Source organism: Hemiscyllium ocellatum, chromosome 36 (assembly GCF_020745735.1).
Source record: "Hemiscyllium ocellatum isolate sHemOce1 chromosome 36, sHemOce1.pat.X.cur, whole genome shotgun sequence".
In the NCBI taxonomy this organism is placed as follows: domain Eukaryota; kingdom Metazoa; phylum Chordata; class Chondrichthyes; order Orectolobiformes; family Hemiscylliidae; genus Hemiscyllium; species Hemiscyllium ocellatum.
The window spans coordinates 15,434,778-15,455,966 of record NC_083436.1 but is presented as its reverse complement, the minus strand read 5'-3'; the positions used below and the strand labels follow the sequence as shown (position 1 = coordinate 15,455,966).

The 21,189-nt window shown below is 39.7% G+C and overlaps 1 protein-coding gene across 1 annotated transcript in view; it reads right to left on the bottom strand.

Moving 5' to 3' along the window:
• Positions 1–21,189, bottom strand: part of LOC132833428 (heat shock 70 kDa protein 4L-like) — a 56,224-nt gene that overhangs the window by 9,317 nt on the left and 25,718 nt on the right. Inside the window, exons 9-15 of the mRNA XM_060851688.1 lie at positions 19,852–20,003; positions 18,044–18,147; positions 15,000–15,133; positions 7,853–8,064; positions 5,547–5,651; positions 5,331–5,468; positions 4,426–4,551 (exon numbers count right to left, since the gene is read on the bottom strand). Of these exons, the coding sequence (XP_060707671.1) occupies positions 4,426–4,551; positions 5,331–5,468; positions 5,547–5,651; positions 7,853–8,064; positions 15,000–15,133; positions 18,044–18,147; positions 19,852–20,003 (971 nt within the window). The remainder of the gene's footprint in view (positions 1–4,425; positions 4,552–5,330; positions 5,469–5,546; positions 5,652–7,852; positions 8,065–14,999; positions 15,134–18,043; positions 18,148–19,851; positions 20,004–21,189) is intronic.

Below are 21,189 nucleotides of genomic sequence, written 5' to 3'. Positions count from 1 at the left end.
ACACACACTCGCGCACACACACCCTTATAGACACACACACTCCCACGCTCATACATGCACCCCCTCGCAGACTTAAGACACTCTGCACCCACTACACACACTTTCCCACACTCTCAATCCCCACCCCAGGCAGACAGACACACAGACAGACAAAGATCCACATGCACACATATTTTGTGTGGTGAATTTGTATTGTACAATTACATTGTACGTTGCTCAAAAATTGCATACATTCATGTAGAACTCAGAGCTCAAAACTGCAGGAATTTATGTAAAACACTTCTCACTTATTAGATTAGAATCAATCTAAACATCAGGCCATAGACAGAGAACATAGGGGGCTAACACCTTCAACATGTTGTCTAGCTATCACCATTGTTAGCAGCTAACCCGAGAATGCAACTTTAAAAAGGGCTTTGTGATTTACACATGAAAGAAGTGAAACTATCACTGTATTCTAACAATTGAAAGGCTTAACAGACAACCAATTTTTCCCAAGTATAATTTCAGTTACATCACACTGCAAATTTTTGCTATAAATTCTGTGTTACAATCGAGCCCTCCACAATCACCTGAAGGAGCGTCGCTCTGAAAGCTAGTGTGCTTCCAATTAAACCTGTTGGACTATAACCTGGTGTTGAGATTCTTAAACTTATCTGCCTATGCTCTCATATCCGTTCTTTGCCTTCTTGGTCTCGTTCATCTGCTCAACAGATGCACTTGAACCCAGCTGTCTTTATTTAATATGATTCTTAAACTTGACTAGAGCATCAATATCTTTATTTATCCATTGTTTGCTAATCTTACCAGTTTTACCTTTCACTAACTGGAGCATAATGACTCAACTCTCATCACATTTTTGAAAGCCTGCCACTTATCAGACTTTGAATTAAAATCACTGTTTAGATTTTACCCTCTAATAGGGTTGGTGCTATACATACAAAATCCACATACAAAACTGACATTTATACAGGACTGAAAATAGTGGAGATCACAACAGGTCAGACAGTGTCCATTTAAAAAAAGCAAGCTTGACTCAAGATGACTTCATTAGAGCTGGCACAAAGTATGGAGGGGGCCTCATTATACAACAGTTCTGTATGGAAAGGACAGTCCTACCAGGGAGACATGACAACAGCAAAAGTAACAAGCAAGCCTAAAAGTAGGGGAAGGAATGGGAGCGGCTTCACAATTTGAAGGTCTTGAACTGAGTACAGAAGATTGCAAAGTGCCCAATCTGAAGAGATGTTGTTCCTCCAGTTTGCAGCATGCCAAGAACAGAAAAGGAGTGTTGAAATGACCAGTTCTAGAAAGGTCACATCATGCCTGTGTGTAGACCGGTGGCGTTCAGCAGTCAGCTATGGTGAATTAACCCTACTGGTCCCACATGTGGTATCCTTACTGCTTTTCGAGCAGAAGACAGCACACGTCGGCAGCATATTGGTTCAGATACAATATTATTAGAGATGCCTAACATTGCAAAGCAATGTAACTTCCTTAACCCTGCTAAGCCTTCTCCCTACAGAAGGAGATGGAGACCCACATGACCGTTGCTGTAACTAATGAAATCTGCAGCCCTAGACCAGACTTGCAGGATTCATCACTTCAGACGACAGATATGGAGTTTTTTTGTGGATGGGTCAGCATTCAGGAGCAAAGAGACAGGCCAGAATTATGTTGGGTATGCTATAGTTGCTACCCACAAGGTAGTCAAAAGCAGGATCATTCCCTTCTCATCTGTCAGCGCAAGCAGCGGAGTTGATTGCCTTGATTGAGGCATGTAAATTGGCTAAGGGAAGTACAGGGTGCAGCATGAGGGAAGGGGTGTGGTGTGGCCCCAATGGTAAACCCTGTATACCGCGATCATTATTCCCATTCTATGACAAACTGACACATGGTAAGGACCATGTGTCAAAAGAGAGGATATATGACAATATTTCGGCACACTGGTACACTAAGGGATTTACTCATTACTCCCAGAAATATTGTGAACGATGTGTTATCTGTGCTACTAATAATTCGGTGAGGGGAATACAGATGAGTCAGGCAGCACACCCCCAACCCCAAAGACCCTTTGAACATTTACAGATGGATTTTATTGAACTAACACCCAGCGAAGGGAAAAGTCTCCATGTAGGATTACGTAAGCCACGATTCTTGCCCCAACCCTAACTGGTTTGGACCCTGGCACCGAGCCAATCCACAGATTCCCTGTCCTCTCACAGGAAGGGGCCAATTTAGTGCTCGAGATGAAGTGAATATCTACACCGACAGCAGATATGCATTCGGGGTTGTACATGATTTTGAAACCCTGTGGAAACACGGGGGTTCTTGACCACCACCAGAAGGCCCATCACACCGTGGCCAGATTTCCTGGAAGCAGTCCTATTGCCTAAATCAATTGCTGTGTGTAAATGTGAAGCCCACACAAAAAATAATTCAGTTTCTCAAGGCAACGCAAAGGCAGACGCTGCGGTAAGGATGGCAGCTGCCATGTGACTAGTTTGACATGTGTATGACAAAAATTTGTACCCCAACAGCAGATGTACAGGAGTTACAGTCAAAGGCCACGCCGAAGGAGAAGCGTGAGTGGACAGGAGCGAACATTGGGTAGTCTATTCTCTTGGGAGCAGGGACAATGGTGGCAATAAACAAGATTAACTGCCTCACATATAGTGTATTATTGTTAGCAAATGAGACGGAGGAAGTTCTAGCATTCATCAATACCGAGTTAATGGCAGTAAGGGAAGCAGTGATACAAAATCGACTAGGACTAGGCATACTGATGGCTGAAAGAGGGGTTGTCTGCAAAATGTTAGGTACCTCATGCTGTTTTAATATTCCTGATGAGTCCCAGAATATCACAAGTGTAATAAATCTCATGAAGGTGGCAATAAGACCGCTTCCCCCAACAGATGACTCCTGGTTCCAGTGACTCATCTCCCTTTGTGCTTTGTATAGGACCCTGCTTGTGTACCTGCCTACGCCACTTGCTTATGAGTGCAGTGGGATACCAAATGGTAAAACGATCAGAGGCCCAACAGCAGGAAGATCCAATTCACGGATCCCACCAAAACGTAACGTTGAAGTGAGAGATGTGTGAAAATGGATATGTACATGGCACACCAGAGCAAGTGACGATACCACCACAAAGCTGTGTTACAGATAGATGGTGTCTTGAGGAAAGGTGTGGTGCTCCCTAAGCAATTTGATGTAGAGCTATCTGGCTGTGTACTTTTTTTGTTTTTGTCATTGTTGTCATAAGATGACAAAAAAAAGGGGGGAAATGTAATGGAAAATTAACATTTTTTGTGAAATCTATAAAAGCATAGACAGGCAAAGAAGCAAGGACCTGACTTTGCACAGAATTGCAGACCTTTGAAAGTGTTGTAGACAGACAGAAAAAAACATAAGCAGATGTACAAGGACAATAAGCTACCATATCAGCTGTCAAGGAATGAGAAAAATAACTCCATATGTGGAAAGGAGTTCAAATGTTCCAAGCTCTTGGCCTTGAGGTGCGATAAGAATAAGCGAGGTTTAGTATAAAGAGAGTATGTGAAAGTCGTTAAGTGCCCCTTACATGCAGCATCTTGCCAATGTATTGGATCGGCTCTGCAGAGTCCAAAGTAAACTTTTTCGTTGCTCTTGCTAGCATTTGAGTGGAGTTAAGTCGATTCGATTTCATTTCCACGACAATGTACTGAAATGAAGTCTTTTGTTTTACATTTATATTATCTACCAGTTCTAGTATTTATGTAAAATGCTTTGCAACAGTTTTACGCACCTCCACTATCAAAACCTTCAGTAGAAAGTGACAAGCCTCTTTGGTGACAGCCAGACAAGAACACAAAAGGCCAGTTAAACTATCTTTATGCCAAATGATTTTAACAAGTAGAAAACTAGACTACGAAACATCTTCATTTTATAGATCTCAACGCTGTTGGGTTAGGGTGATGAAAGGGTGACTATTTCTGCTTAAATAATATTCACTCATCAATGCTGCAAGTAGAAGCCTGTGTGCCACCGAAGGTAAATTTGATTTGGAGATGCTGCCTCTTCCATCAGGTCAATTATTACTACTGAATGTAAATAATGATGCTATTACTTATACTTTCAGAAACCGCTTGCAGTAAAGCAATAGTGCCTGCAGCACAGAAACAGGAACGTGTCAGAAAGGAAAATGTCCAGCTACATACTTATTCAAAACATTATGCATTTTAATTCTGCTCTCTGATTTTGGTCATCTTATCACCCAGCTATAAAGCCAAAAAGGCAAAGCACCCCCAGATATCTGCCAATATTCAGAGGTAACCAGAATGCATATTTACGAGACTATTTGACACTGAATTATTTTAGTCTGGCATATGAACTGAAGCAATGTAAAAGATGATATGAATCAATTGTTTGGAATAAACTACTTACTGCTTCACTGATGAATTTTTCATAAATTCCATAAAGCTTGTCTCTGACCTCATACACATATTCTTCAACAGCATTTTTGGCATCATTTCTTTCTTTTTCTAACTTGTCCTGCATAATCATCTTACCCTGTGAAATAAGATAAATTAGGATTTATTCTTTTTATGCAAAACCTGTACCAAAGCAAAAGTTCTGTACAACATGTGCTTATAAATCTCAAGAAAGTAATTTTCAAGAAGTTGTGTTTACAAAAAAAACCTCTAGTAAAATGAAACAAAGGTTAGGCTGGGTTCTCTGCATTTGCTTGCTTGGGAATAGCATGTCCGTTTGCCACTTCCATAGGCAAAACTACTAATTGTGAAAGAGACTCACTTCCCTTGCCCATGTCCAACTCCAACCACAAACTCCACCATGCCACCACCCCCACCCAGTATGATGCCCACCTCTACCATCAGCACATGCTCCCTCTCATCCGTAGCAGATCTTCTTGTTCGCACCTTTACCATCCGCCACCATACACCCACCCCCTCACCTTTCACTTTAGAGGCTTACTTCTGCCAGTGATACTGAGCCTAAGAATGAACATGAAACAGTGAGACTTGTGGGAAATACTAAGTGCACATATCTTTTAGAAAAGGAAAGCTGTTACTCTTACCCAGTTTGGCTTATGTGACTTAAATCCCATGTTAACATGGCTGGCACTTTACCTTCTGGAATGGCTTAACACACCACTACGTTTCATTAAACCTGCAACACTTCAAGATGATCCTCATGCCAGCTTTCAGAGCAATTATAAGATGACCATAACCATATCCAGAGGAAAAACAATGTTATAACTTTACACAGCAGATATGACACAAAGGTTATACAAGATTCTGGATAATCCATTGATTCAATGTTGTACATACCTCTATTTCAACATAGCTGTTGAGGAGATCCTGACTAAGCTGTTGGGGCAGATCACTTTGGATCAGCAAGTCCACACTCTTCACTTTTATTTTGGGTTTTGTGTTATCATCTTGTTTATTTTCTACAGCTGGATCATTCTGCAGAGAATTAAGTAGTTATGAAACACAAATTATAGAAAATGGAAAACTTTGTGTAATATATATGGTTTTACCAACTTTTTCTTCATTATCAGTGCGTAGGGCCTGAGAGGCTTCATTCTGCTCTTCAGGTTGGTCTTTTTGTTGTGAATGCACTTCTTCCTGATCAACTTGCATATAACCCTTAAAATGTAAAATACATATCAGTTTGCATTAATATTAAAAAAAAATTGAAAAGTACCAAAAGTACATTGGTAAAAATGCACTCCAAGGAAGTGGCTGACTACTCACTACTGGAAGTGCAAACAAATGTAATTTCAATAAAAGAAAGATGGAAGTATTTTTATGCAAAATCGCCTATTAGTGCTCAAATATTAACCTGATTTTATTTAAAATAAGATAAATCTCAACATAAGGCAAAGAGATAGCCTGTACTATGATTATCTTTGTGTATGCTTAATTTCTGAAACCGTCCGATTTTCTGATATGCCTTCTTATTCCTTGCAATTGTCAAACTCAGTCAAGATGGTACATATGGCAAAATGATATGATGCCAAAGTATGAAACACTGATGGCTTGTGCTATTGCTATAATGGCGCTACTAATCCTCCTTCCTTTGTTACTCTATTCAGTTGACTGTGGTGATGATGGGCCATGAAGATCTATTTTATTAGACCTCAACAGCTGCATACAGGTCGCAAAGACTTATATTAACTAGTCCTAACAAATGGGGGGGGGGGGAAAGACATGCTTGCATCAGGAGGTTGTGTCAAAGTCAAACTGATTTGTCAGCCACATGCTGTGACAGAACCCGGTATAGCTCAAATACCAATTCTTTCAGAACTATCACCAATATAACAAGATGGATCCCAAGTGCTCAAGAGCGCTGCAAAGTTATTCTCTCAATCACAGAATGGTCTTTTCCATTTAAACAGATTACTCTCCAAATGTATAAGTTAGCAGGTTTGAAACCACAACCAATGAACTCAAAGGAAAAATGTTATCTCTTGCTCCACTGAATCACTGTCATTTTAAGCTTTCCAGTAACACTTACAAGATCATAGCTAGACATGAATTAGCCTGAATTTGTATTGGTAAAATCACCCTTCACAAACTCATCATATCTGTAACCCAATGTTGAGATATTTGGGGCAGGCAAACTGTTTGCTAGCAGTTCACTGAAGAGGGTGGCCCAGTAACAGTGGTGACATTGATGAAGGTGTGGCAACTGAGACTTTGCACTGCCTGTTCTCTAATTGAAAACAGTCTATTCACAGATGTGCCCTCCCCTGCAAGTGTCCAATCTCATGGTGGATTTGTTCCTGGTTGCCAAGGTGGTTTGAGCTATAGGGAGAGGCTGAATAGGCTGGGGCTATTTTACCTGGAACATCATAGCCTGATGGAAAATCTTAAAGACGTTTATAAAATCACCAGGGGCATGGATAGGGTGAGTAGCCAAGGTCTTTTCTCTAGGGGAAGGCAATCCAAAACTAGAAGGCATAGACTTAAAGATGAGGGGGAAAGATATAAAAGGGACACGCTGGGTTAGCGCGCGAGAGAGCGAGCGAGCGCGAGAGAGATTTACGATCAAGGACAACTGATTCTAATTAGACTTTAATTAGCTTACATTGTTAAGCTTTGCTGTGCTGTGCTAAAGATAGATTAATAATAAACTGCTCATTTTTGTTTAAAGATACAAACTTGGAGTTCAAGTTCTGTTATTCACAAAGCTTCATCAGGAAAATTTCAGAAATTGAGGGGGTCATAGATATTCCACTTTAATTATGCTGCAACTCCAGTAATAGCGAAGCTGACTTAGTTTGGCTTGCTGTCCTAGGTGTCAGAACAATGTAAAGAAATACACAGACTCTTGAGACTCAACCACCCATAAATGCAAATCATTTAACATACATAATACTAAAAAAGGAATGATTATTTCTATACTTTTGCTTAAATGGGTTACTATCAAAGTGAAATTTCCAAGAACAAAGCACCATGGGGCGGCATGGTGGCACAGTGGTTAGCACTGCTGCCTCTCAGCACCGGGGACCTGCGTTCAATTCCCGCCTCAGGCGACTGACTGTGTGGAGTTTGCATGTTCTCCCCGTGTCTGCGTGGGTTTCCTCCGGGTGCTCCGGTTTCCTCCCACAGTCCAAAGATGTGCGGGTCAGGTGAATTGGCTATGCTAAATTGCCCGTAGCGTTAGGTTAGGGGTATGGGTGGGTTGCGCTTCGGCGGGCCGGTGTGGACTTGTTGGGCCGAAGGGCCTGTTTCCACACTACGTAATCTAATCTAATCAAATCAAAATGACAGCAATACATACCCTGGAATTTGAAAGACTGCAAGTTTAGGATTTAACATGTTCACTATTTTGTACACTATACCTGATCATCGTTTTTTGCATTTGTTGTGCCACGAGAGGGTTGATCAGTTTCCATCGGAACATCTTCAACCTGACTTCCATCTGGTTTCTGTTTCTCAATCAGTGATGCACTGGACACGTTGAAAATACCATGGATATTGACTCTAACTTTGACTTTGACTTTCGAATTTTCACCATCACTTTGAGGAATCACATTTTGAATAGTAAACCGACCTGAATCAAAACAAATGGTAGTGTAATTAAGTAAAGAACTAGATGGGTTACTTATGGATTAGTTCATTTTCATTCTAAAATACTTATCCCAGAATTGGCTGAAGATCACAGTATTAATTGACAATTTGGAAAGTCTACAAGTAGATACAGTACAAAAATGGAAAACATCAGTGAGACCAAAAAAAACCCATTTACAAATTTTAAAAATTTGGAATGTACTTTGTTAATTACCTGCCATAGAATATAGAACCTCAATCCTTAAGAGAAGTACAAGTTGTATGTGCAGAAGTGGTTAAACAATACTGAAATCAAGAGAAGGAATGAATCCAGGCTTGTATATGTATAGGATACAAACTGTCAGCTGATTGAGACAGTGAGTGCCAAAGCTTTCATACCAGAAAAACTTCAAAAACTTTAGTCTGACTGATTTCAAAGTGGTACTGGAGGTGCAAGTGATTCCAGGGTTAGCCACAGTACCATGCTCAGAAAGAAATACAAAGCTTTTCAAACCTCACCACAACTCCAACTCCTGAGGGAAGGGCTTTTCGTAGAGGTCAGTTAAGGATGGGTTTTGATTTGGCTAGGATGCTTTTATGCTGGCAGTTTTAGGACAATAGATGGAAAATAGTCATCCTATTGCAGTGCAATAAGCAGAATGCTGTTCACAAACATCAAAATATTTAATAAAATATTAGGTGTTTGAGGAAATAGCTCAGATTTTGGAAACAATTAACATGAATCTCAAATACTTTCAGTTTGTGCTGCAAAAATATTTTAAAGCTACTGGGTGAAAGTACATTTTCATGCAGGAGTTAACGTAAACATACAGCCCATGTAAACACTACAATAGATTTCAGAAAATACAAAGACTAGAAATCTTAAATGTTTGGAAGAAATCCAATTTCAATTCAACTTTGAAAACAGATGGATTTATGAATTGTGATACCTCCCCTGGCACAGGCTACAGGCACCTCCCCTCTAAAAATTCCACCTCTCCTCATCACAACCTTAAACTTATTACCCCTAGTATTTGATATTGCCACCCTGTGAGACTGAGATCACTTTTTCCATGCCTCAATTTAACATATGTTTATCAAGGTAGTCTCTGACGAACTAGAAAAATCCAAAATTTGTCCAACCTCTTTTTACAGTTAACATACTCCAATCCAAGCAACATCCTAGTAAACTTCTTCCGCACCTTCTCCAAAGCCTCCACATCCTCCATATGGTGCAGCGACCAGAGTTATGGAAGGTCTTATACAGTTGCAACATGACTTGCCAACAGGGCACCTTCTTTACCACCTTACGCATTTGTCTCATCACTTTCAAGGAGCTATGGACTTGGACCCCAAGATCTCTCTGTATATCAATGCTCTTAAGTGTTCAGCCATTTACTGCACACTATCAACTTGCATTTGGCCTCCCAAAATGCATTATGTCACACGTCCATATTAAATTCTATGCCATTTTCTCCACCCAACATTTTAGCAGATCTATATCCTACTGAATCCTTTAATATCCTTCCTCACTATCCACAACTCCAATTTTCAAGTCATCTGCAAACTTACTAACCAGATTACCAACATTTTGAACCAAGTCAGTCATTTATATTTTTATTACAAACAGAAGGTCCCAGCACCGACCTTTTGGAACACCATTGGTCACAGACCTCCATTCATTTAAACCCCCTCCACAACTACCTCAATCTATGGCCAAGCCAATTTTGTTTCCAACTTGCCGACTCAACATGGATTCCACGCAATTTGGTCTTCTGGACTAGCCTACCATGAGGAACTTGTATCAAAGCTTCCAGAGGTCCACATCGACAGCATCAACTGCCTTACCTCAATCAACTTTGTCACTTCCTCAAAAACAATCAAGTTTGAGACAAGAGCTCCTGCAAAAAGCCATGTTGACTATCCCTAATAAGTCCATTCTTCTCTAAATGAAAGTAAATGCTGCCCTTAAGCATCTTCTCCAATTATTTCCCTACTACTGCTGTAAAGTTCACCAGCCTCTACTTTCCTCATTATCCCGGTTGTCTTTCCTAAACGAAGGAATAATATTGGCTATTCTCCAGTCTTCAAGGACCCAGCAACCTCCTCCCTTGCCTCTTTCAGGATTCTGGAATAGATCCCACCAGGCTGGGCAACTTAACTACCTTAAATATTTTTCAAGTCACTGAACACATCTCCTCCTTCATATCAACATGCCTTACATTAGCAACAAACCCGTCTCTAAACTTATCATCTATGTCTTTCGCCTTGGTAAAGACAGATGAAAAGTACTCATTAAAAAAGACCTCACCCACTTCCTTTGGCACAATACAAATTTGTCATTGAGTGGACCTATTTTTTCCCTAGTTACCCCTTGGTCCTACCATACATATAAAACGTCTTGCAAGGTCTGTAGCTCAGGTTGAGGTTTAGGGTGTAGGTTTGCTTGCTGAGCTGTAGGTTTGATATCCAGACGTTTCATTACCTGGCTAGGTAACATCATCAGTGGCGACCTCCAAGTGAAGCGAAGCTGTTGTCTCCTGCTTTCTATTTATATCTTTCACCTGGATAGAGTTCAGAGAGGTCTTAGTAGTCTGGCTGTCATTTCCATATGGTAAGGTGGTTAGGGTTTCTGGCTGCGTTTGGTCTGCTTGTCGTGGCAGCACAATCCTAGAAGCACATAAACTCACCAACACTCTCAAACAAAAGCTAACATACTTAAAAGACCCAGTACAACCCATGGACAAAACCAACATCATCTACAAAATTCCATGCAAGGACTGCCACAAACACCACATAGGACAAACGGAAGTTAGCCACCAGGAGACACGAACACCAGCTAGCCACAAAAAGACACTACTCTCTCTACCTTGTAGCCCTACACACGGAAGAAAAAAAACCACCATTTCGACTGGAACACCACATCTATCCTGGGACAGGCTAAGCAAAGACATGCCAGAGAATTCCTAGAGGCCTAGCATTCCAGCCACAACACCATAAACAAACACATAGATCTAGATGCCATCTATCAACCCCTCAGAAAACAAACAGGAAATGACATCACCACAAACCCCAGGAACCCCAATCATAAGATATAAATAGAAAGCAGGAGACAACAGCTTCACTTCACTTGGAGGCCACCACTGATGATGTTACCTAGCCAGGTAATGAAACGCCTGGATATCAAACCTACAGCTCAGCGAGCAAACCTACACCCTAAACATAAAAATGCAGATATGAACGGAAATAACTGAACTGGGTGTAGTTCAACAGGCTATCAATTTGACATACAAATAAGACGACAGCTTTCTTTTGGTGATGTGTCCTCTTGCTCATTGTTTGAGAGAAGTGAATTTGATTGCCTTTCGCAGTGAATTTCAAAGTGAATTTTACAGTCATTGGGACCTTGTAAAGTGATATAAACAAAAATCTACAGTCACTACCACCCTCCACACCAATATCCTGAGAAGATTACCTGAAAGTTTACAAGGCTTACCAGAATGGTGTGTGAGACAATATACACATCTTCAGTGGAAGAAAATTACATTTAAATAAAGTTTGTTTCCATTTGAGAATTATTGAATGGTGCAACCTTTTGAAGGCAAATGAAAGCTTAGTGAAAAGTTGGTTAGAAAGACAGATGATAACCCCGATGGACCCGGTAAACCTTTGATAAATAGAACACAAGATGTACAGAAACAATAGACACAATGTGAAAGACAGCTTTTCAATGTGGTCTCTGATTTAGATATGAACGCAAATATTGCTGAGACTAAAGCTTTAGGGAAAAATATCACCGATAACCACATCCATCAGATAGGGAAACATGTAAAGGTGACTTTTGAATGTGAAATCCCAATACAGGATTAAAAGACTGATTAGCTCCATGCAAACGTAAAAACGTGATACTTGGTGCATGGTAGCTAACTCAGACTGCATGATGAAGCAGTGTTGAAAAACAGGTCCCAGGAATATGGAGATACTTGACAAGCTGAATGATAGTAAAAAGGTATTGCAACCTGAAGGGTAATAGTATTTTAGCGATCAAGGACCCGTCAGAGAAAACATCAAAAAGCCAAGACAATTAAGATGGTGAACAGAGGGAGGAAAATTAAAGGTAAAAAGTATTTTGGGTTGGGACAGTTGAAGGATAAGGAAAAATAAGCAGCCACAATATTAGCCTCAAGATAGATGCAGATGATTGGACAGCTGACAAGTGTTAAAGTCCATGAATAACTGGTTGTTTTAATTGGATGAACATGAATTCAACAGCCTAGAAATGAGCAGTCCTGCAAAAGAATAAGGAGTATCTAAGTGATATGATTTGCAGGAAAGGAATGCCAATCCGAGTCAACAGCGATCACATCATTTCAGCAGAGTTAGCACATTATGAGACCATACGATCGGGGAGGAGTCGGAGTAGGTAATTCAGTCATACAGCTGTACAGCACAGAAAATGATCTTTCGATCCAACACGTCTATGCCGACTAGATATCTTAAATTAATCTAGGTCCATTTGCCAATATTTGGCCTTTATCCCTTTTAACCATTCTTATTCACAAACCTATTCAGATGCCTTTTAATTGTTGCAATTGAACCAGCCTCCATACTTCCTCTGGCAGCTCATTCCATACCCACACCACCCTCTGCACGAATAAGTTACCTCTTACGTCCTTTTTCAATCTTTCCCTTCTCACTTTAAACATATTTCCTCTAGATTTGGACTTTCCTGGGAAAAGATAGATCTTGGCTATTCATTCTATCCGTGCCCCTCATGTTTTAATAAACTTCTGTAAGAGCAGCTCTCAGCCTCCAATGCTCCAGGGTAAGAAGCCCCAGCCTACTCCTATAGCTCAAAACCTCCAATCCCAGCAATATCCTTGTAAATCTTTTCTGCATCCTTCCTGACCAATGTTCTACACAACCACAACATGACTTCCCAACTCTTATACTCAATGCACTGACCAATAAAGGCAAGCAAACCAAATGTCATCTTCACTACCCTATCTACCTGTGACTCCACCTTCAAGGAAATATGAACCTGCAAGGTCTCTTTATTCGGCAACACTCCGAAGACCTTACAATTAAGTGTATAAGTCCTGCCCTGATTTGTCTAACAAAATGCAACACCTCATTTATCTAAATTAAATACCATTCAATTGAGTTAAACATGATTGTCCAAGCATAAAGCCATGACGACTATCCCTAATCAGTCTCCACCTTTCCAAATACATGCAAAATAGTGTCCCTCAGAACTTACCCTGCAGTGACATCAAGCTCACCAGACTATGGTCCCCTGACTTTCCCTTACCTTTTCTCAAGTAGCCTAAAGCTCTTCAAATCCAATCTGCCACAAATTATGACTGATCTGATCATTCTCACCTGCACTTTACCCACAAACTTTGATTCCCTTAATTAAAATTTGTCCATTTATCTTAGCCTTGACCGTGACTTAACACCCCTCTATGGTAAACAATTCCACAGATCCATCAAAAAAAAATCTTGCCCCTTAAATGGGTGACCCACTACTCAGGAGAGGAGATTCTTTCCCCAACTCCCTACCACTGAACCAGAGGTCAAAATCACACTACCTTCTGCAAGACATCACACGTAAAGTCTACATGATCGTGTTTGAAACTCTGCACGCAAGCATTCCAAATTGAGCGCACACGTAGTTACTCACAGTTAGTGTCAGCAAACACTCTTCTTCCAATCCTCTGCCACTTCCTAGATTCCTATTTATAAATCAAGTCTGGGGAAATATGATCACTTTATAGAACAAGAAATTTGTGAAGCATGGCATATCTTAGCTAATTTGAAATTGGTTAGCAAGGAGATTTCCTTTCCAAGTGGATGGGGGAGTGGGATTGCACATGGACAGTAAGAAGCCGTAAGAAATGAGACCATTCGGACTTTATGGGTGGCATGGTGGCTCCGTGGCTAGCACTGCTGCCTCACAGCGCCAGAAACTCGGGTTTGATTCGCACTTTGGCGACTGTGTAGAGTTTGCATATTCTCCTTGTGTCTGCTGGTTTTCCTCCAGGCACTTTGGTTTCCTCTCAATCCAGCAGGTTAGGTGAATTGGCCATGCTAAATTGCCCAGTGTTAGGTGCATTAGTCAGGGGCAAACATAGGGTAGGGAAGTAGGTCTGGGTGGGTTACCCTTTGTAGGGTGGACTTATTGTCCGAAGTGCCTGTTTCTATACTGTATGAAATCTAATCTATATCCTTAAATTATAGATTCCAGAATAAGTATGGAAATATTTTATGCACTTTAATTGGCATAGCACAGCAGAAAAAACTGTTTTCTCTTTTGGGAAACGCACAGATAAGCCTGATATTTCAGAGTCTTCTGTGTTAACAACTAGAAATTTGGCAAGATAGTACCCTGTGTACCCCTTTATTTACGCAGATACTTATGAAGAGGCCAAGACACAGGCCTCAACACGACAAACTGAAAGGCTGACCTCCAGCCAGGAATTGATTGGGAGGGAAATGACCATTGACATCTTGGGTACCTATACTATATTCATCAATTAGAAAAGTTCAACCAAAAGACTGACATTGGGTTAGGTACCTACCCTGCAAATCAAGTACATTATCAATTCATTATAGCACTGTTTTCTTCAGAAGGACAACCCAGAAAAGAGTTTCTTAACAATTCTGTCAACACTATGTTAACAAGCTATTTGACCTCTAGAATCAGTCAACTGTCCCCAACTGCCACAAATTGCATTCTTCTGTCCATTTAGGATCTGTATCATAGTTAAACTGTTGTTCATAATAAACAAATAAACTACCTCCACCTTATTTACAAATAGTCAAAAGAGTATCAGTGGAATATCCTGAATTCAGTAAGTGCTTTAAGATGTATGATTAACAGCATGAACACTTGCTTTAGAAACATTTTCATGGTTAGACATGAAACTATTGCCTTACCTATTCTGGAATCAGGATATAAAATTTCCCGTGGATTACTGTAATATGCATCCAGGTCAAAAGGCTCTTTTTTGTAGAAAGTAATGACTTTGGAGAATGGTGCTGGATGGTTTTTGCTGAAAACTTCGCACTCTCTGTCAAAGAATTCATACATTCAGAAACAATTTAGAAAATAACAATTTAATCTCACTAAAACTTTAAGATATCGTCTGCTCACATTGAGTTGTTTAGAAATGTAGCACCATGTTAATATTTGGTCACATTTCAGAAACTGGAACAAACAACTTACCATGATAAGTTAATAGATCTTTATTGCAACCTTTCCATGACTTTGATATCCTTCCCTTAATGAGAGCCGAGAACTATAAATATTTCATGTGCAATCTAACAATTCAAAATAATTTCCTTGATTTTGCATTAACATGGAGAAAGTGAGGACTGCAGTTGCTGAAGATCAGAGCTGAAAATGTGTTGCCAGAAAAGCACAGCAGGTCAGGCAGCACCCAAGGAGCAGGAGAATCGACGTTTCGGGCATGCTATGTTTAAAACCCAGAATCATTTACCTGGTCTTCTATTTTAGATTTAGTACAACTTGCATTATCCAAAATATATAAAGATCAAGTGATATCAATAAAATCAAAAGTAGTACTGATTAGCCTATTATTTAAGAGTGATTACAGGCAGTTCTCTTGCAATTATTTCAGATTGATAGCACTGATATTTAATATTGTAACTCTGACACTTTTAAAATAAATGTAAAAGGTATCAGCATTCAAAACTGCCTTATGTGCATTAATATACAGGGGAAACAGTGCCACCCCATGCCATTCCATAATTGGTCAAGATAATAGTTTCACCTGATTTTCAAAGTGAGGTCTTTGTAAGGTCTTATGCATCAATTGACAGTTCCATCAATTTCAAAAAAGGAATGCTGCAGTTTGCAAATTGGCACCAGATTAGTAACAGCTTTCAGTGAATTCAAATCTGATCAGTGAGCACATTTGTATTTTTTGTGGTGTTGCTGGGATGAGCTGGGGTCTCCAGTTCACAGGGCTTTCTGATTTGAAGAACTGGGTGATGTGCAGTTCACCACTTGCACACCTACATTCTAGTTTTCTAATATTCAAGAAAATCATACAGAGTATACTTCTTTTCATCATACATCTGTAATGTATTCTCATGTTTAGTCCTTACATAAAATGGAAACAAAAAATCCCAGAGTGCACAATGGCTCATATCCTAGAACTGGTAAAAGTTGTTGTACCTACCGGTCTACTTGCTTGTATTCAATTTAGTAGCATAGCCACACAGTATAAGACATCTATGCATATTCAGCAGTGCTACATGGCAACAAAGAGAACGGTCCTTGCTTGAATGCCAAATATGTTCTATTGGGATTAATAGGAGAACAAATGTGTCTATGCTACAGGTACATCTGAAGTTCAGAATGCTAAGAGCCCTCAATCAGGGCCAACTCATCTCCCACGCTTCTGCCCTCACCCCCTCTCTTCCCTCTTCAAACAGCTATAGGGCTGCCCGTGTCCTTACCTACCATCCCAACCAGCATCCACATCCAGATCATCAGTTGCCATTCTCAGCACCTCCAGTGAGCTACATATTCCCCTCCTTGCCCACCTTCTGCAGGGGGCGTTCCCCCTGGGACACCCTGGCCCACTCTTCCTTCACTCCTAACACTACTCCACAGCACCTTCCACTGCAATTGCCAATATTGTAACATGTTCTCAGTATCCATGGGTCCAAACATATCTTCTGGGCAAAGCACTTCAGAATCTCGTCCACTGCATTCATTGCTCACAACGTGGTCTCCTCTACACTGGGGAAATGAAGTATGGCCTGGGCGATCTTTTCCCAGAACATTATGTTCTGCCTACAAAAAGTGACCCTGAGCATTCAGTGCAGTGCTCCAGGGAAACTCAGTTCAAACTAAAGAACACATTTTCCACTTGGGGACTCAATATAGGTGTTCAAGAATTATAGGAGGTGAACTCCATGTCCTAGACCCCCACCACACACACCAGGCCTCGTTATCACAGTCTGCCTTTACACACTAATGTTAGCCAATAAATCTCCGTGAACAGCTATTCACTTACCTAGCCAGGTCACTACTGACTCCTTTCTGTTGAACTGTTCCTCTGTTTGTGCTGTATTGTTTACTCCTTATCCCCTCCCCTCCATCCTTTCTACATACAAACCAATATTTTTCCAGCTACCATCAGTTCTGATTAAGGGTCACTGGACCAATAATGCTACCTTTGATTTCTCTTCACAGATGCTGCCAAACCTGCTGAGCTTTTCCAGCAGTGGGTTTCTGATTTACAAAATCCGCAATTCTTTTGGTTTTTAATCAGTATGCTATTATTCCATGTTAGTTTTGCTTGGTTTGCACTTTGACAGTGCAAAATCAAATTTGTCCATACAGGCTTGTTATCTGTTTTCTATGTAGTTAAAAGCGCTGTAGAACTAGCCATTGGTACTACCACGTGGCACAAAACTATTTTGGATGTCCAGTCTATTTTCTACGGAAACACCAGCTAGAGTTGAAATCTAACTAGAAACCAAACCAAAAAATATTTTACACTAATATAATCAAGTAGAGGATGTGATGCTGTATGCTAGAGAAATTGGATCAGATTGGGGAAAAAAAAACATGAATATTAAAGAACAGCAAACTGTAGTGAATAATGATAGATTGTGGCAATATCTGCAATGCTGTAATATATACATTCAGAAGCTAATTAGGTGGTTGTTTGTAGATGAGAATGAAAGTCAGTCATCATATGTTGTGATTTTTAGCACAATCACAAGATTGTATGCTGTTTAAAAGGTGAGTGAGATGAAGGGGAGTGGAGATAAACAAGTGTCTAAACCTGGGTTTCTCACTGCGGGGTCCATCAATTCTGATATCAGCACTCAACTTAAACAATGCCCTCCACACAAGAAAATGACAGCACTAACAAGAATTACTACAGGGAACAATGTTAAAATTGTTAAAACAAAAGGTACTTCATACAAGAACGACTTACCCCACACCTTCAGTTGCAGACTTCCATTTTAGAGTGATTGGAAAAGGAACCACATCTGTGATGGAAAACTCACGCACTTTAAATGCCGGTGACAGAATTGCACACTGGGTAAGGTAGGGTGGAGAAGAAAAATTTACAATGTGCAAAGCATATTACATCTTCCGAAGACTAAGTTTGAAAACTCCATTCTCAAATCTTAAAACAAAGCATGCAACTTAGAGTCATGTGGTCATTGAGATGTACAGCACGGCAACAGACCTTTCAGTCCAACCCATTCATGCTGACGAGACATCCCACCTGCCAGTACCTGGCCCATATCCCTCCAAATCCATCATATTCATATATCCATCCAGATGCCTTTTAAATGCTGCAACTGTACTAATCTCCACCACTTCCTCTGGCAACTCATTCCATGTACGTACCACCCTCTGCATGAAAAAGTTGCCCCTTAGGTCTCATCTTTCCCCTCTCACCATAAACCTATGCCCTCTAGTTCTGGACTCCCCCCAACCCAGGGAAAATACGCTGTCTACTTATCCTATCCATGCCCTGAGTGATTTTATAAACTTCTAAGGTCACCCCTCAGCCTCTGACACTCCAGGGAAAACAGAACTAGCTTTTTCATATTCTCCCTATAGCTCAAATCATCCAACCCTGGCAACATTCTTGTAAATCTTTTCTTAACCCTTTCAAGTTTCACAACATATTTCCGATAGGGAGGAGACCAGAATTGCATGCAATATTCCAAAAGTGGCCTAATCAATGTTCTGTACAGTTGCAACACGACCTCCCAACTCCTGGACTCAACACTCTGACCAAGGAAAGCATACCAAACACCTACTTCACTATCCTATCTACCTGCAATTCCACTTTCAAGGAGCTATGAACCTGCACTCCAAGGTCTTTGTTCAGCAACACTCCCTAGGACCTTACCATAAGTCCTAAGATTTGCTTTCCCAACTCTCATTTATCTAAATTAAACTCCATCTGCCACTTCCCAGCCCACTGGCCCATCTGATCAAGATCCTATTATAATTGGAGGTAACCTTCTTCGGTTTAACCCTAAACTTCTGTAAATATTGTAGAAGTAGAAAGCTCTTGGTATAGTTAGAAAAACTGAGGTAATTTGGCAAAATAGCAAGTTGTATGTCCATTCCTATGGGGACATAAATAACCAAAATTTGACATCAGACCATTATTGGTCTCTATCCTAGTTCCATAACATCAGACTATCTTTTCTTGTTATGCAATATCAATTAATTAACACTTAGCAGTTGATTCGGATCCTATTCTGTACAGGTTATTCAAATATTACTCATTGTAGATTTGAGCTTTTTCTAATGAGAAAAAAAATTTATTGTAAACTGGAATGATTACACAGATTCATGGTATGAACTACACTAAAAAGCTGTTGATAGACACTCCCTTAGCAAATTAAAACAGATAGGAACCACATGCATAATTCCCCTGAAGAGGATTTTCAAACCAAGTGGTAAATACCATTTTATCTTGACTGAGTGTTACTCCCAGATTGTAAATGCTTGGTAACTTAAAATATTTCCTAACTTTCCTAAACAGGTTAGTTGAAATTTTAATTCAAGTTTATTCCAAAACATGTGCACATTTTGGCAAGTCTGTTAATTACTGTTTATATAATAAAAATTATGCCATTTGTTCCACTACTAAAACAACTAACTACAGTAACAATGTAAAGGATTCAGAACAAAAAAGATGGCTATTGTTTAGAGGCAAAGGGAAATCGCCTCTCACCAGTTTATACAGGATCAAAATTCTGGCCAAATATTTACCTGCAGCGCACATCCTCGTGCTACAGCTTCATCTGCATTAAGAGTTGTGCTCAAACCTTTGAGAAAAAAATTGGCAATTCTTTCTTTCACTGCTGGAATTCTTGTTGCCCCGCCCAAAATTTCAACAGAGTAGATGTCTTCAACCTGCAATTCTACAATCAGAATTCACTACTTACTAACAAGATTTTGCAATGCATAAAATATTTTGCATAACAGATTAGAATTAAAATATTTATTTTCCATCTGGGTGTGATGTGAAATTAACAGTTATTTTGTAATAAAATTACTTGATTTAAACATGAGCTTGCATTATTCTCATTTCAAAAAATCAGACATCTTACATGCATACACAATTGACATCCAACAGACTAATGAAACAATTAAAACCTATAAACATAGCAACGTTACAAAATAAAACTAATATGACAGCTCCACATTGATCTGTTTTCAAACTGGAAACAAAATGCAGAGGTTGAAAATAATATTTTCACAAGTGCAAATTTATTTATAACACAACTTTGGATTGTTTATCCAGGTAAAATACATTAGTACAGTTGGCATTGATATTGTTGTTTAATCTTCCAGAAATACAATGCACCAAAAACTACTATGACCAAAAAATGAATTTACATGGAATGCAATGTGTAAATTTTCTACAGGTTTTGAAAATATTTATGTATAACCTCCTGTTGCTTCCTTTCCCAAATCCCAGTCCAAAATCACATGAAATAAAAGTTTTAATATCCTTCATCTTAAAAGCCAGTAAAATTAAATTCATTTTGGTTAGATCCCATGTCTTACTGTATTAGATTCCACTAATTTTACTGGCTTGGAGGTGATATTTCAGCAGTCAACTGACAGAGCAACTTCCTACCCCACAAGCAATGAACTTTTCAGCTTCAGCCCTTCTCCCTTCATGCTTTGTCTCAATTTGAACCATCATCTCAATTTCAGCATAATAAAGAAGCCTAGACAAAATTCCAATCCTTCATTAAACCAGGGATACTGTATCATAAAGATAGTCATCAGGTTCAAAATCCTCACTGAACTCCACCTTGCCTCTGATTTACTTCAGCTATATAGCATTTTTAAACAATATGACTAAAATAAGTGCCACTAACTTTGCACTGAGTGACAATTGTCAATTGTCAAACTCTGAATTACATTAGTTGTATCCCAAAGTGCATCTCTATTGCACAGCTGACACTGCAGAAGGTAGTTCCCCTGGAAAAAATAAACTATGAAAATATACAAGCGACATTTTATCACCTGTTGAGTACAATGTGAGCTTTAAGCTCACAAATAGCCTTTCCTCAGTACCACATGACTTTAGGAAGT